This window comes from Dendrobates tinctorius, unplaced genomic scaffold (assembly GCF_039654945.1).
Source record: "Dendrobates tinctorius isolate UK_male_01 unplaced genomic scaffold, ASM3965494v1 ptg000059l, whole genome shotgun sequence".
Lineage (NCBI taxonomy): Eukaryota > Metazoa > Chordata > Amphibia > Anura > Dendrobatidae > Dendrobates > Dendrobates tinctorius.
The window spans coordinates 5,666,870-5,681,530 of record NW_027361727.1 but is presented as its reverse complement, the minus strand read 5'-3'; the positions used below and the strand labels follow the sequence as shown (position 1 = coordinate 5,681,530).

General features: G+C 45.3%; 1 protein-coding gene across 1 annotated transcript in view; it reads left to right on the top strand.

The window, feature by feature from the left end:
• The window catches only part of SEC22B (SEC22 homolog B, vesicle trafficking protein), a 64,556-nt gene extending 52,219 nt beyond the window's left edge, over positions 1–12,337 (top strand). Inside the window, exons 4-5 of the mRNA XM_073578357.1 lie at positions 11,654–11,800; positions 11,990–12,337. Coding sequence (XP_073434458.1) covers positions 11,654–11,800; positions 11,990–12,144 — 302 coding nt within the window. The 3' untranslated portion in view covers positions 12,145–12,337. The remainder of the gene's footprint in view (positions 1–11,653; positions 11,801–11,989) is intronic.
• The last annotated feature ends 2,324 nt before the right edge of the window (positions 12,338–14,661 follow it).

The following is a 14,661-nucleotide window of genomic DNA, read 5'->3' as shown; positions in this document are numbered from 1 at the left end:
GACTTTTGGTGCTTGTTTTTTTTTGTGTTTTTTTTTGTAGGATTGATTTCTGACTGTCCATTTATTTACTAAGGTTCAGTTGCACATTTACCAGTTGGTGTTTTGAGGCATGAGATTTGAGTCACTTTATTGATATATAGTCTTTCCATGCTTGGATACAAGGTCCCTTTTTTCGTTGTTTTACCCAATACAATCCCAGCAGTGAAACATGTTGGTGGCTGCATCATGCTATGGGCGTGTTTTTCAGCTGCAGGGACAGGATGACTGGTTGCCATTGAAGGAAACATGAATGCGACCAAGTACAGCGATATCCTGGGTGAAAACCTCTTCCAGACTGCTCTGGACCTCAGACTTGACTGAAGGTTCACCTTCCAACAAGAATATGACCCTAAGCATACAGCTGAAATAGCAAAGGAGTGGCTTCAGAACAACTCTGTGATTATTCTTGACTGGCCCAGTCAGAGCCCTGACCTAAGCCCTATTGAGCATCTCTGGAGAGACCTGAAAATGGCTGTCCACCAACGTTCACCATCCAATCTAATGGAACTGGAGAGGATCAGCAAGGAAGAAGGGCAGAGGAACCCCAAATCCAGGTGTGAAAAACTTGTTGCATCATTCCCAAGAAGACACATGGCTGTACTAGCTCAAAAGGGTTCTTCTACTCAATACTGAGCAAAGGGTCTGAATATTTATGACCATGTGATATCCGTTTTTCTTTTTTAATAAATTTGCAAAAATGTCTTATCTGTTTTTTTTAGTCAAGATGGGGTGCTGAGTGTACATTAATGAGAACAAAAATGAACTTTTTTGCATTTACTAAATGGCTGCAATGAAAGAGTGAAAAATTTAAAGGGGTCTGAATAGTTTCCATAACAATTGTATGCGCCCGTAAATTAAGCGGGCTCTCATCACTACAGAAATGCCAAACATATCGACCCTAATTGTGGTATAGGCACACTGGAGCTCAGAAAGGAGGAGGGGGGGATTTGGCTTTAGGAGTGCAGAATTTGCTTGATTCTTTTTTTGGGGCTTGGAGCCATAGTGCGTTTCCAGAGCCTTTCTACTACCAGTAACTTAGAAGTGTGGTCTTGCTTTTTTGTGTCTTGAGTTGAAGCTTTTATTGGGAACATTATAACGTTTGGGATCACATTTATCCTGAATTCTACGCTGAGCACTTACATTGGGGTTTTCATCTTAATCTCCAAATGATGTGATTTGAGATGAAACCCATGAGACAGCCACTCACTATAATGAGGCAGCAGAGTTATTCTCAACACCTTCTGGCCTCTGTTGAGCCTGTCCTTGTTTTCAAAGGTGCACAAAACTGTTCCTGACGGCACTTTTATGCACAACTAAAAAGACTGATATCGCCAGCTAATAGGCCAGACTGCGTCCACAGTGCCTCGTTATAAGGAATCTTCTGCCGGGGGTTCCATCTGAACTGCGTTTTCATAGATTTACACGGAAACCCCGATGTAAGCGCTCATTGTAGAGCTCACGATAAATGTGAGCCGAGCCTTATTGCAATATTTGGGAGGCAGAATGATTAAATCAACAGCAGGTGAAGAATTGGATTTATTTATTTTTAAGCCATTCCTTGTGCGGTGTAAGTGATTAGACCCAATTTGTTCTTCGGGTCGGTGCGATTACAACGGTACCAGATCTATATCATCTTTTGTGTTTGGCTACTGTCACACTAAAAGAAGCTTTTTTTTTTGTTTTTGTTTTTTTGTTTTTTTGTTTTTTTTTGCATCAGCATATTTTGAGAGCTATAATTTTTCCATATTTCTGCCAACAAAGTCATGTGAGGGCTTTGTTTTTTGTGGATGAGTTGACATTTTTGTAGGTAGCATTTTCAGGCACATTACATTTTTTGATAGCTTTCCATTCTGATTTTTGGCAGGCAGAATGAACACAAACCAGCAATTCACTGTTTATTTTTTTTTTTTGTTATGCTGTTCCACGTGTGGTAAAATTGATTATGCAGCTTTATTCTTTGGGTCAGTGCGATTTAATTGATTTCACATTTATATAGTGTTTTTTGTGTTTTGGCGCTTTTACACAGTAAAAACTATTTTCTAGAAAAAATATTTTTCCATCTCTTTTGAGAGTTATCACTGTTTTTATTCTTCCTGAGATGGAGCTGTACGGTGGCTTGTTTTTTTGCAGGACAAGATGACGTTTTCAGCTACACCACTTTTATTTAAATTAACCCCTTAGTGACAGCCAATTTGCTACTTAATGACCAGGCCAATTTTTACAATTCTGACCACTTGTCACTTTATGAGGTTATACCTCTGGAACACTTTAACGGATCCCGCTGAGTTTGTTTTTTCGTGACATATTGTACTTCATGTTAGTGGTAAAATTTCTTCAATATGATTTGCATTTATTTATAAAAAAAATGGAAATATGGCGAATATTTTTAAAATTTCACAATTTTCAAACTTTAATTTTTATGCCCTTAAATCAGAGAGAGATGTCACACAAAATACATTTCCCACAAGTCTACTTTACATTAGCACAATTTTGGAAACAAATTTTTTTTGTTTGTTAGGAAGTTATAAGTAGAGATGAAAGACTTTGCCTTTTTTCGGGTCGAGTCGTGTTTCATGAAAACTGAATCTCGCAAAAGTCGGGTCGAACGCAATCGGCCGATTATCGTGAAAAGTCGAAGGCCGACTGAAACACGAAACCCAATGAAAGTCAATGGGGAAGAAAAGTCGGCAGAGAGTGGAGGACAGGAAACGTACCTACAGTGCCCATTTTAATGCCAAAAACATCAATTCTTATTACTTAAGCTTGTCAACCTTAATTTACTTTATAATAATAGTTAGGCATTGAAAACTAGGGGTTATTTGGCTAAAGTTGTGGGGGGGAGGGTAGGGGTGGTGTCATGATCCAGGTTGGATGATGACAGTTAAAAGCACATGTAACCTTTTTTTTTTATCCTAAAGCTGTGTGCTTTAGTGTGGTTTTTGCCCCCGGTGGCCATTGGGATTATTGCACTTGGTGTCGTTTGTTCTAAGTTTGCCCCCGGTGGCGGTGAGCGTGATTGCACTCTGTTTCTTTAGTTTAGTGCACATGTTTATAATGCAGGTGTGATTGCTGGCTCTGCTATAAAAGAGTCACAGGTATTGCAATCAGCATTGGTGATAGTATTCATTTCCAACCATCCCTGGTGGAGGAAGGAGCTGGAGAGAGCTCCTTGCAGCACAGTCAGAGCCCTGGTGTGGAAGGAGTCAGAGGGGATTTCCTTTCAGCTCTGACAGCTTGGTGGCAGCGTTTCAGGAGGAGAGCTGCATTCTGGTGGTGGACTCTGTTGCCAGGAGCTAGCGCAACAGAGTAAAGCTAAGTGGTGTTTCCCTGTTTGTGCCTTTCCTTTATGTGTGTTTCAGTGCAGTGGTGGGATTAGTCTCTGCACCGGCCATTTCACTAGAAAGGGGTAGGTGCAGGGCGAGCTAGGGTTTAAAGGTATCCTGAGTGGCTCCCGGTGCGGAACCGGCCCAGGGTTCGGTAGGAGTGTAGTGACACTGACTCAGGGGAGTGCAGGAGGTCGCCACGTCCTCGTTACCTATCGCAGGGCCCACTGTTGTAATTGTTTCCCCTTATTATTTAAATTCACCACAGCGATGCATGCTGGCCAGCGGGAGACCAACGATCAAAAAAATGTCCTGGACATTAGAGCACGATCAGCGATACCCGGCGGGGGGGGGGGGGGGGTGCGTTTCGCTGATACGTGTCGTACACAGCGAGATCGCTGTTGCGTCACAAAACTTGTGACTCAGCAGCGATCTCGCTAGCGATCTCGCTGTGTGTGACGGGGGCTTAAAGTTGTATTTCAGACAATAGCTTTCAGGGATGAAAGGGAGGATATAGGGTCTAAGGCCAAGAGTGAGTTTTTGTTTGGACTTGAGGTTTTCCTCTGCTCTTTCCCTAAGAAGAAGGTTCTTTTTTCCTCAAAAAGAAAAGGAGGACAATAGAGATTTAAAGGGAATCTGTCACCTATTTTTTGCCCTATGAGATGCGGCCACCGCCATCAGGGGCTTATCTACAGCATTCTGTAATGCTGAAGATAAGCCCCCGATGTAACCTGAAAGAAAAACGAGTTAGATTATACTCACCAGGGGGGGCGTTCCGGGTCCGATGGGTTTCGCGGTCCGGGTCCAGCGCCTCCTATCTTCTAGCGATGACGTGCTCCTGCTCAGGCGTACTGATCTGCCCTGTTGAGGGCAGAGTACTGCAGTGCGCAGGTGCTGGGAAAGGGCAGAGAAGTCCAGCGCCTGTGCACTGCAGTACTCTGCGCAGGAGCGCGGCATGAAGCAGGGAGGAGGACGTCATTGCTAGACGATAGGAGGCCCCGGACCGCAACACCAATCGGACCCGGACCTCCCTTGGGTGAGTATAACTCGTTTTTCTTATCTTTCAGGTTACATCAGGGGCTTATCTACAGCATTACAGAATGTTGTAGATAAGCCCCTGATGGCGGTGGCCGCATCTCATAGGGCAAAAAATAAGTGACAGATACCCTTAAAAGAAAAATGATAGGATTTGGAGGAAATGCAGTAAATGGGCTGGAAGCATTATTTTTGTAAAGGAGAAAGGCATTGCCCATGTTAGCAAGAAAGACATTCTAATTGACCCATACGTAAATGATTTCCTTTTGGTGGGAAGCTAAGTGAGGAGTCCAAAGTTTCAGATTTTAGATTGTATTACTGGATCCAGTAAGCAAAAATCAGATCAGTTACAAATTAAAGCAAAATGGATGGCTAAGTAACGGATCAGTTTTCCATAGACTTCAATGATTAAAAAAACTGATCGAGCAGAAATCAATTATTTTAAAAGCTGACTAAAAAGTTGTCTGCGCTGGACATGTGAATATAGCCAGTAGCGACGACGACATCTTCTCCGTCTTGCTCTTCTTTCTTCTTCACAAGCCACAGCAAAGGCAAAAGCCATTTTCAATTCCAAATCCAGATTATGATAGCAGCTCTCCATGCCAAGATCCATCTTGCAGCTGGATACAGCAGCAAAAGATGAGGATTTTATCTGTGTAGGGTCTATATACAGATTCCCCATGAGACACGCCCATTGTGTGTGGCTTTTCTCAAGAAAATTCTCCTGGAACAGCATTTGCCGCAAAAATTTCAACGCATGCGCTGAAAAAACGCAAACGCATGCAAAAGCTTGTGCACGCAGCGTTTTTTGGCGTCATGCGTAAGCTGATGCGGATAAAAAAAAAAGCAGCGTAACCATGCGTTTGAATGCATTTTCGTATGTGTTTGTGCATTCAGATGATACGCTGCACAGAAATGCTAATGTGAACTTAGCCTTAGAAGTTCTGGAAGGTGTGAGGTAGATAATAAACTGGGAGAAATCCTATCTCTACCCAAACTCTAAATACACTTTTCTAGAGGTTCTCCTAGACTCCATAAGTCAAACATATTTCCTTCCATTTCCAAAACAGGAGGGTCTGATTCCCAAAGTATTGTCTTCTCAGCTTCAAAAGTGTGTGTCTTCAGCTTTTAAGTCTATTAAATATTGAATTTATTAAAAATTAAATATGCACATAGCCTCTTCATATAGGAAGAGGACTTGAAGTCTAGTGCCACCCATTAGAAGTAGCAGTCCTGAAAGTGATTATCGACCCTTTAACGAGCCTTGATTGTTTCTTTCAGTAGGTGACACTAGAGTTCAAGGTTTCTTCCTCTCTGAAGAGGCAATTTGCATACTTCATTTCCCAGATGAGGATTGCTTGGCATAAAAGCCTCTTTACACTGGCATGCCAAGCCAGGTATATCACTCTCCACAAGAAAAAACCTTACCCGTTATATTGAATCTCTCACCTAGCCAAATCAAATCTCATACTTTCCACCAAGGAGAGGCAACAAACACCCCAAAACACTGTCTGCAAATTGAGATTCTGGTTTGGTTTTAATTTAAATGGCAAGACTCATTTAAAAGGTCGATATTGACTTTTAGGATTGCTACTTCCAATAGATTGCACTAGCGTTCCAAGTCTTCTTCCGCTCTGCAAAGGCAATTTGCATGTTAAAAATTAGGGGTTTATCTGACCAGGTTATTGCTACCCATCTAATAAGCTAGAAGGTTGTTAACTCTAGGATTTTCCTGAGGATTTGAATGCTTTTTTAAGTTTTGGTTAAGTCACTGGATGTTCTTAAAGATCATAATTTTCTTGTTCCTTGCGGCCTTTTTTTCATGAATCTTGCTGCATACTGAAGTGGTTAGGTGGTGCTCCAGTTTTTTTTTTTAGAGATTCTGGAGGAAGTCAGTTTCTGTTTTCCTGTCTCCCATGACGGCACACATGAGAGAGGGGATCCGCCCAGCCAGGACAGGAACCCTACTTGAAGATAAAAGGGCGGTACCTCTCCCTCACTTCAGTTAGGTTTCCTGTCCTGACAGGGACCCGTGCTGAAGACCGCGGTCCAAAGATTGCATACCTGCCCACCCCGTGCCAGCGTGGAAGAGCAGGCAGAGCCTGTGCGCTGGGCGTCGGGGGTGGAAGAGCCGTCCGAGTGGGCGTTAGAGCAGCACGGTCAGGGGTCCTGGGGCTCTTCCGTGGCTTGCCGCGCCGCCCTCCTTCCTCTACCGGCATCCAGTGCATCCAGGAGGGGCGGCCGCTTCCGGGTCACGCCCCTCTGACGTCACACGCAAGGCACGCTGGGAATGGGCGTGCCCGCGTGACGTCGGGTGCGGCGCCGGATCCAAGATGGTGGCGCCCATGGAAAAAACGACGGATGGTAAAAGATCATCCCGGCGGTGTGGCGGGGGGAGGGGCTGTAAATGGGCATCGGAGGAGGCGGAGAGTGCAGTGGATCCCTCTCGTAAAGAGGGATGACCACAGAAGATGCACTCATGCCCAAAACTTCACAATGGAAGTGGGGCAAGAAAAGCAGCAGGAGCGACAGCAGCAGCAGCAAGAGCTCTCGCCAGATGCTGTGCCGAGCCGCCAGCATACCAGGAGCAGCCGCTCAAGTGGTAGGAGCGGCAGTCGTAAACGCGACCAGCATGACTGAGACGTCCAGAAAAAATGTCACAAGTGGATCTGAGGAGCCTCCGAGATCGGGGTCGAGGAAGTCTAGCGGCAAAACAAAGAATAGAGAATGCGCCTTATGCAGAGACCCGCTGGCAGATCAGTGGCAGAAAGACCTCTGCGCTGACTGTATAAACAAAACCATACGGGAGGAAACCCCTGATTTGGTGACTAGCCTTAGGGCTGTAATACAAGAGGAGGTGAAAGGCTCCCTAAAGGCAGCCGTTAAAAAGACGGGTAAAAGAAGCCGCAAAAGGAATTCTGATTCAGAGGCCTCGCTAGGGAAGAAAGGTCGGGAAAGATCCCAGTCCCCCTCCTCTTCCTCGACTAAGTCCTCAGAGTCCTCCTCGGACAGCGATATAGGTTGCCGTCCGTGTTTCCCAACAGAGGACATAGAAAAACTGGTCAAAGCTGTCAGGTCTACAATGGGTCTTAAGGAGGAAAAGACTCCTAAATCATTGGAGAATGTTATGTTTGGAGGAAAGGAAAAAAACGCACCTTCCCTGTAAATGATAAGATAAAGGCCTTAATTGACAGGGAATGGAAAAAACCTGAGCGGTCGGGTGCCTTACCTTCTACATCGAAAAGCAGGTACCCATTTGAACAAAAAGACTCAGAAATCTGCGAAAAAGTCCCAAAAATTGTTGGTGTGGTAGGTAAATCCTCAAAAAAGGTATCTTTACCATTAGAGGACTCTGGCGTGCTGAAAGACCCGCTTGATAAAAAAGCAAATGGGTTCCTGAAGCATATCTGGGAAGCATCGGCAGGTGGATTAAAACCGGCAATAGCTGATACTTGTACCGCTCGTGCCCTCATGGTCTGGCTACAACAAATAGAGGACCAGATCAGGGATGGAGTGCCTAGGGACGAAATACTGTCTAATCTGACACTGGTACATGGAGCAGCGGCTTTCCTAGCGGATACCTCAGCAGATTCCGTGAGATTAACAGCTAGAGCAGCAAGCCTGTCAAATGCGGCAAGACGAGCCCTGTGGCTTAAAGGGTGTCCAGGGGATTTGCCATCGAAACATAGACTATGTTCCATTCCATGTGACAGCCAATTCCTCTTCTGGGAAAAAACTAGAGGAAATTTTGGAGCATGTGGGGGATAGGATGAAAGGCTTTCCCCGATTTTCCGGGAGAACCCAAAAAGCAGCCCTTTCGGAGGAGATTTAACACGGGTCGTCCCCTGGGAGATAGGAAAAATTGGGACTTAAAGAAAGGAGAGGATCGGGCTATATGTTTAAAGGGCCCTCTACTTCCTCCAAAAAATCTCCCCAATGACATCAGGTCGGAGGTAGGGGGAAGGCTTTCTCTCTTCCTTTCCGCCTGGGCAAATATCTCCCCCAGTACATGGGTTCTAAGCATAATCAAGGACGGTTTAAAAATAAAATTCACCCGTCCGCCCAGGCGCACCTTTATAATGACACCCCGAAGGAAAGCCCAAGACCAACAACTGACCCTGGAGATGGAAGTCTTGGGACTAGTTCAAAAACAAGTCCTACAGGAAGTCCCAGTTCAAGAAGAAGGAAGGGGGTTTTACTCCCCCATCTTTTTAATACAAAACCCAGATGGCTCTTGGAGGACCATAGTCAACCTGAAGAGACTCATTCAGTGGGTAGACAATTGCTCCTTCAAAATGGAGTCAATCAATACAGCCACAAAGATCCTGTTCCAGCACTGCCTCATGGCAGTGATAGACTTAAAAGATGCCTACTATCATATCCCAATCCATCGGGAGTATCAAAAGTACTTGAGAGTAGCACTCTATGTCCAAGGTCAGGTCAAACACTACCAATACGCAGCCCTTCTGTTTGGCCTGTCTACAGCCCCCAGAGTTTTCCCCAAGGTGATGGCCGAAGTAATGTCATTTCTTCGTTACTGAGACATAGTGATTGTCCCATACCTGGACGACTTTCTTGTCATAGGGAGGTCGGAGACCCATTGCGCACACCAAGTGAAGGAAGTGATATCAACTTTAATAGGGCTAGGATGGATAGTAAACGCTCCCAAGTCGAGATTAACAGTAAAAGTGCAATCCTTCCTAGGGTTAATTCTGGACTCCGAGCGACAGTGTTGCCTCCTACCACAGAACAAAGTGACCAAGATAAGGGGCCTAGCTCGCACAGCAATACAAAGGCCGGCTATGTTAGGCTCGTTGACATCATGCATACTCGCGGTAGCGTGGGCACAGTACCACTTAAGACAACTGCAGTGGGAAGTTCTGTCAGCGCAGAAACAATTGAAAGGGCATTTAGAGGGCGAACTATATCTCTCCATGGAGGTAAGAGATTTCCTACTCTGGTGGACTGTAGAAGAGCATCTAACAGCCGGTGTCCCATGGCAGAAACCAGTCGAGGACATCATTACAACCGACGCAAGTGCCACAGGGTGGGGAGCACACCTGAGATCCTACTCAATACAGGGAACCTGGTCCTTGCTAGAAAAGGGTCACGGTTCAAATGTAAAAGGAACTATCGACAGTAGAGAAAGCCGTGAAACATTCTCTCCCCTTTCTTCGGGGCCGCCACACTCGGGTCATGATGGACAATCGTGCAGTGGTAGCTTACATCAACCACCAGGGGGGAACAAGATCTCGGGGCCTCATGGAAGTATCAAATCTACTTTTCCATTTAGCAGAACAACATCTGTTATCCATCACGGCTCTGCATATAAAGGGGGTCGAAAACACAAGCAGACTTCCTGAGTCGCAGGCACCTAAGACAGGGGTAATGGTCCCTAAACCTCCAAATCTTCCAACAAATAGTTCTAGCTTGGTGCAAGCCGGAGATAGACCTGTTCGCCACCTCACACAACAGGAAGGTCAGGAAGTTCTGCTCACTGAATCCAAGAGAAAGTCCCTTCACAGTAGATGCCCTACAAATACCCTGGAAGTTCGCCCTGGCCTATGCATTCCCCCCGATAACAATGATCCCCGAAGTAGTCCGGAAAATCGGGGAGGATTCTTATAGCTCCATTTTGGCCGAGGAGGCCTTGGTTCTCCCTTCTGAGACTCATGTCAGTGACAGATCCATGGATCTTACCGGAATTTCCAGACCTGCTTTCCCAGGGACCAGTGGTCCACTCTCAGGTGAAGGGCTTCCATCTGGCAGCCTGGAATTTGAGAGGGTGCTACTGAGTCGCCAAGGATTCTCACCAGGGTTAGTCTCCACCCTGTTGAAGAGTAGGAAACCTATAACATCCCAAATCTACGGTAGAATGTGGAAAAAGTTCCTAGACTTCCTGGGGGAACCTTTAGGGGATGTAGCTCCAGTGGGACCTATCCTAGAATTCCTACAGTCGGGGCTGCAACTCGGGTTAGCCACTAACACTCTAAAAGTCCAAGTCTCAGCTCTGGGGGCCCTATATAACTGCAACGTAGCAGCAAATAGGTGGGTGTCCCGGTTCATAAAGTCCTGTGGCAGGTCGAGGCCGGTCATTATCCCAAAGATACCACCCTGGGACCTGAATCTAGTCTTAGAGGCTTTAACCAAAGATCCCTTTGAACCATTACAAGAGCTGTCACAAAAACTACTCTCACTTAAAACTGTATTATTGGTAGCCTTAACATCGGCCCGTAGAGTGAGCGACCTACAAGCTCTGTCTATATGCCCTCCATACACGCAGATCTTGGATGACTGAGTGATTCTAAGACCAGACCTGGCCTACCTTCCCAAGGTGGTCCAACAGTTTCATAGGACTCGAGATCTCCTTGCCATCTTTCTGTAATAATCCTAGAAACCCTGGGGAGCAAAAGTTCCATACATTGGACGTAAGGAGAGCCATATTAATAACTAGTCAGTGGAGGAAAGATCAATCCCTGTTTATAGCTTTTCAGGGTAGTAGAAAAGGGTACGGGGTAGCTAAAAGTACCATTGCCAGATTGATCAGGGAGGCCATTATGTTATCCTACTCTGCAAGTGGAGCTCCGGTTCCAGAAGGCATCAAGGCTCACTCTACCAGAGCCGTGGCAGAGAAGACTGAGGTATCGATTGAGCAGATTTGTAAAGCCGCTACTTGGTCCTCACCTTCTACCTTTTTTAAGCACTACCGACTTAATCTATCTTCCTCTACTGACCTAACCTTTGGTAGAAGGGTGCTACAAGCGGTGGTCCCTCCCTAAGGTGTCTTCTTCTACAAAAGTCATGTGTGCCGTCATGGGAGACGGGAAAACAACAAGGTTACTTACCGGTAGCCGTTTTTCCGGAGCCCATGACAGCATCTGTATTTTCCCCCCCATATCACTCCTTTGGTGTGCACTATAGTTTGGGTGCTTTTTTAGTTAAATATAATGTTGTAATAGTTTTACCATGTGTACTAATCCGGGGGGCCTCTCATGCTCTGTAAACCAACTGAAGCGAGGGAGAGGTACCGCCCTTTTATCTTCAGTAGGGTTCCTGTCCTGGCTGGGCGGATCCCCTCTCTCATGTGTGCCGTCATGGGCTCCGGAAAAACCGGCTACCGGTAAGTAACCTTGGTGTTTCCTATCTTGATATGGATGGTGCTCAATTACTGCTGTCATGGTCTCATGGAAAATGCTTACCGGTAAGTGTAACCGAAGTATGTTTCACCAGTGGAATTGTTTTGTATGATTTTGTAGATAATTATATTCAGAAGACAAAGAAGACCTATATTGACAGTAGAGCTAGAAGAAACTTGGGTTCAATCAACACTGAGTTACAAGATGTTCAAAGGATCATGGTGGCAAACATTGAAGAAGTCCTGCTTCGTGGTGAAGCCTTATCAGGTAGGTCATTTTACCATGTTGTCTGCAGGCAGCCTCAGATGGTGGACTGGCTGTATGTTTGCTTATCTGTCACGTGCCATACTGACTGGTAGCTGTAATCATCCTTATTTTTCTTGGAAAACCCCATCTTCACATTGGCACTTGACGAAGAAATTTATTGGGTAATTTATTTGTTTACTTCTTTTTCAGCACTGGATACAAAGGCCAGCAATCTCTCAACCTTGTCAAAAAAATACCGGCAAGATGCAAAGTACCTGAACATGCGCTCAACCTATGCTAAACTGGCTGCAGTTGCTGTATTTTCAGTCATGTTGATAGTTTATGTCCGGTTTTGGTGGCTGTGAAGTACAAGAATCTTCTAACAAACTGTGAACGTCAACAAATGGAATATATGGCAACTTTGGATGGGTTAATCTTTCAATGTCACTTGTTAGTTTGAGGCCTGCCACCAAGAAGTAAACAATGGTACACCTTGTGATTCACTCTAGTTTGTTTGCATTGGATTACACTGTATAAATATTAAACTTTAAAACAGGGTTTATCTGTTTTTGGAGACAAGGCAAGACTAGAAAGACTGTTGGCTAAAGGCCCCGTCACACATAGCAAGATCGCTAGCGAGATTGTTTATGCGTCACCGATTTTGTAACACAACAGCGATCTCGCTACGTGTGACATGTAGCGGCAAAAAGCCCCCCCCGCTGGATATCGCTGATCGTGCGCGAATGATCTGGTCCATTTTTTCATCGTTGGCGTCCCACTGGCCAGCAGTCATCGCTGTGTTTGAAATTGTTAAAACGACGAGCGACCTCGTTAGCGACGCAGATCTCAGCGACCCAGGTGTGATTTTAGCTTCAGTAATGGCAACGCCGCCTCTGCTCCGATTGGTGGTCACTACTGCGCTCCCAATGTCAGTGATTTGGCAACCTTGTTATAAAAGACAACGCTGTAGCGCCTCCTTCCATTGTTTGTTCCTGTGCGCTGTGGATGGTATTAACCGTTTTCCCTTCTGCGTCCCCGTGTGAGTCGCTATTGCGTTCATATCTTACGGATTTCGCACAGCGGTTGCTTCAGCTTCCCTGTGTGAGTCGCTAGTGCGCTGTTATTCGAGGATACATTTAAAACAACGGATTGCTCTGTCTGCCAGGTATGTTTTTTATGGGTCTCAAACTAAGATGTTAGTAGTGTTCCCGTTTTTAGTTGTGCTAAAGCTATAGTTAACTATCTTGATATGGTTGGTGCTCATTGCTGCTGTCATGGTCTCATGGAAACTGCTTACCGGTAAGTGTAACCGAAGTATGTTTCAGCAGTGGAATTGTTTTGTATGATTTTGTAGATAATTATATTCAGAAGACCTATATTGACAGTAGAGCTAGAAGAAACTTGGGTTCAATCAACACTGAGTTACAAGATGTTCAAAGAATCATGGTGGCAAACATTGAAGAAGTACTGCTTCGTGGTGAAGCCTTATCAGGTAGGTTATTTTACTAAACTGAGGGATGCTCGTCTAGTATGTGTGTGTACATACGTTTTCGCATTAGCAGCCATTTTAGTTTTCCTGCCACGCCCGACCCCACCATTGTACGTCATCAACCGTTTTCTTTTCGTTACATGTAACACGTACAGTTATAATAAGATAATAATTTGTTTGCAAATTGTCTAATCTTTTTGTTATTTTGCAGTTTTCACATGAACGATGCAGAGCGTGCTGTTGTGGCTGCTGCTTTGCTGTTGGAGGGTGCTCGGCAACAAGATGAGGCACTGACGCAAGAGAGGCGTTCCAAAAGAAAGCGGCGCATGTGGACCAGAGAATGACTGGCGAAGAGCTCTGAATTTTCCCACATGCAACTAGTGAGAGAGCTTCAGGAGAAGAATCCTCGGGATTTCCGGAACTATCTGCGGATGTCAGAGGAATCCTTCAAACTTTTACTTGCCAGTGTTATGCCATTAATTGAATGGAAGAATACAGCAATGCAAGGTGCTGTCCCGGTAGACGAAAGATTGGCAGTCACGCTGAGATTCCTGGCCAACGGACGTTCACTGCAAGACTTGCAATTTTCTTCTGTCGTTTCTCGGTCCCTGCATAGCGCTTTTAATTCCTGAGACATGCAATGCCATTGTCCAAAGTCTGCGGTGCTACATTCAGTTTCCCAAAACGGAGGCAGAATGGAAAACTATTGCCTCCGATTTTGAGCGGCTTTGGAAGTTCCCTAACTGTGGTGGGGCTTTGGATGGGAAACATGTGCGGATCACTCAACTGCCGAACAGCGGATCGTATTTTTACAATTATAAGAGCTATTTCAGCGTCGTTCTGATGGCCCTTGTTAACGCACATTATGATTTCATAAATGTTGATGTTGACATGAATGGCAGGGTTTCTGATGGGGGAGTGTTAGCGCACATACGCTTTGGAGAGCGATTGAACAACTGTGACCTGCACTTGTCTCCTAACTCAGAGACAACCGGCAATCTAAATTTTGTTTTTGTCGGTGATGAAGCCTTCCCGCTTCATGCCAATCTTCTCAAACCGTTCCCACAAAAAAGTGTAACGGACCAAACACGGATTTTTAATTACCGTTTGTCAAGGGCACGACGGGTTGTTGAAAATGCCTTTGGCATCATGGCCAACCGCTTCAGAATTTTCCACACACCTATTAACCTGAAGCTAGAATCCATAGACTGTCGTTATGGCCTGTGGTGTGCTGCACAATTTCCTGCGGCGGCGCGATGCTATTGATCACAGTCCGCCTGGCTTTGTGGACTGTGTTGTCCAAACAAATGGTGAAGTAGTCCTAGGTGACTGGCGTGATAATGAGCCCGCAATAGCAGGACTTCAAGCTCTCACCAAAGGAAGAAACAAGGAT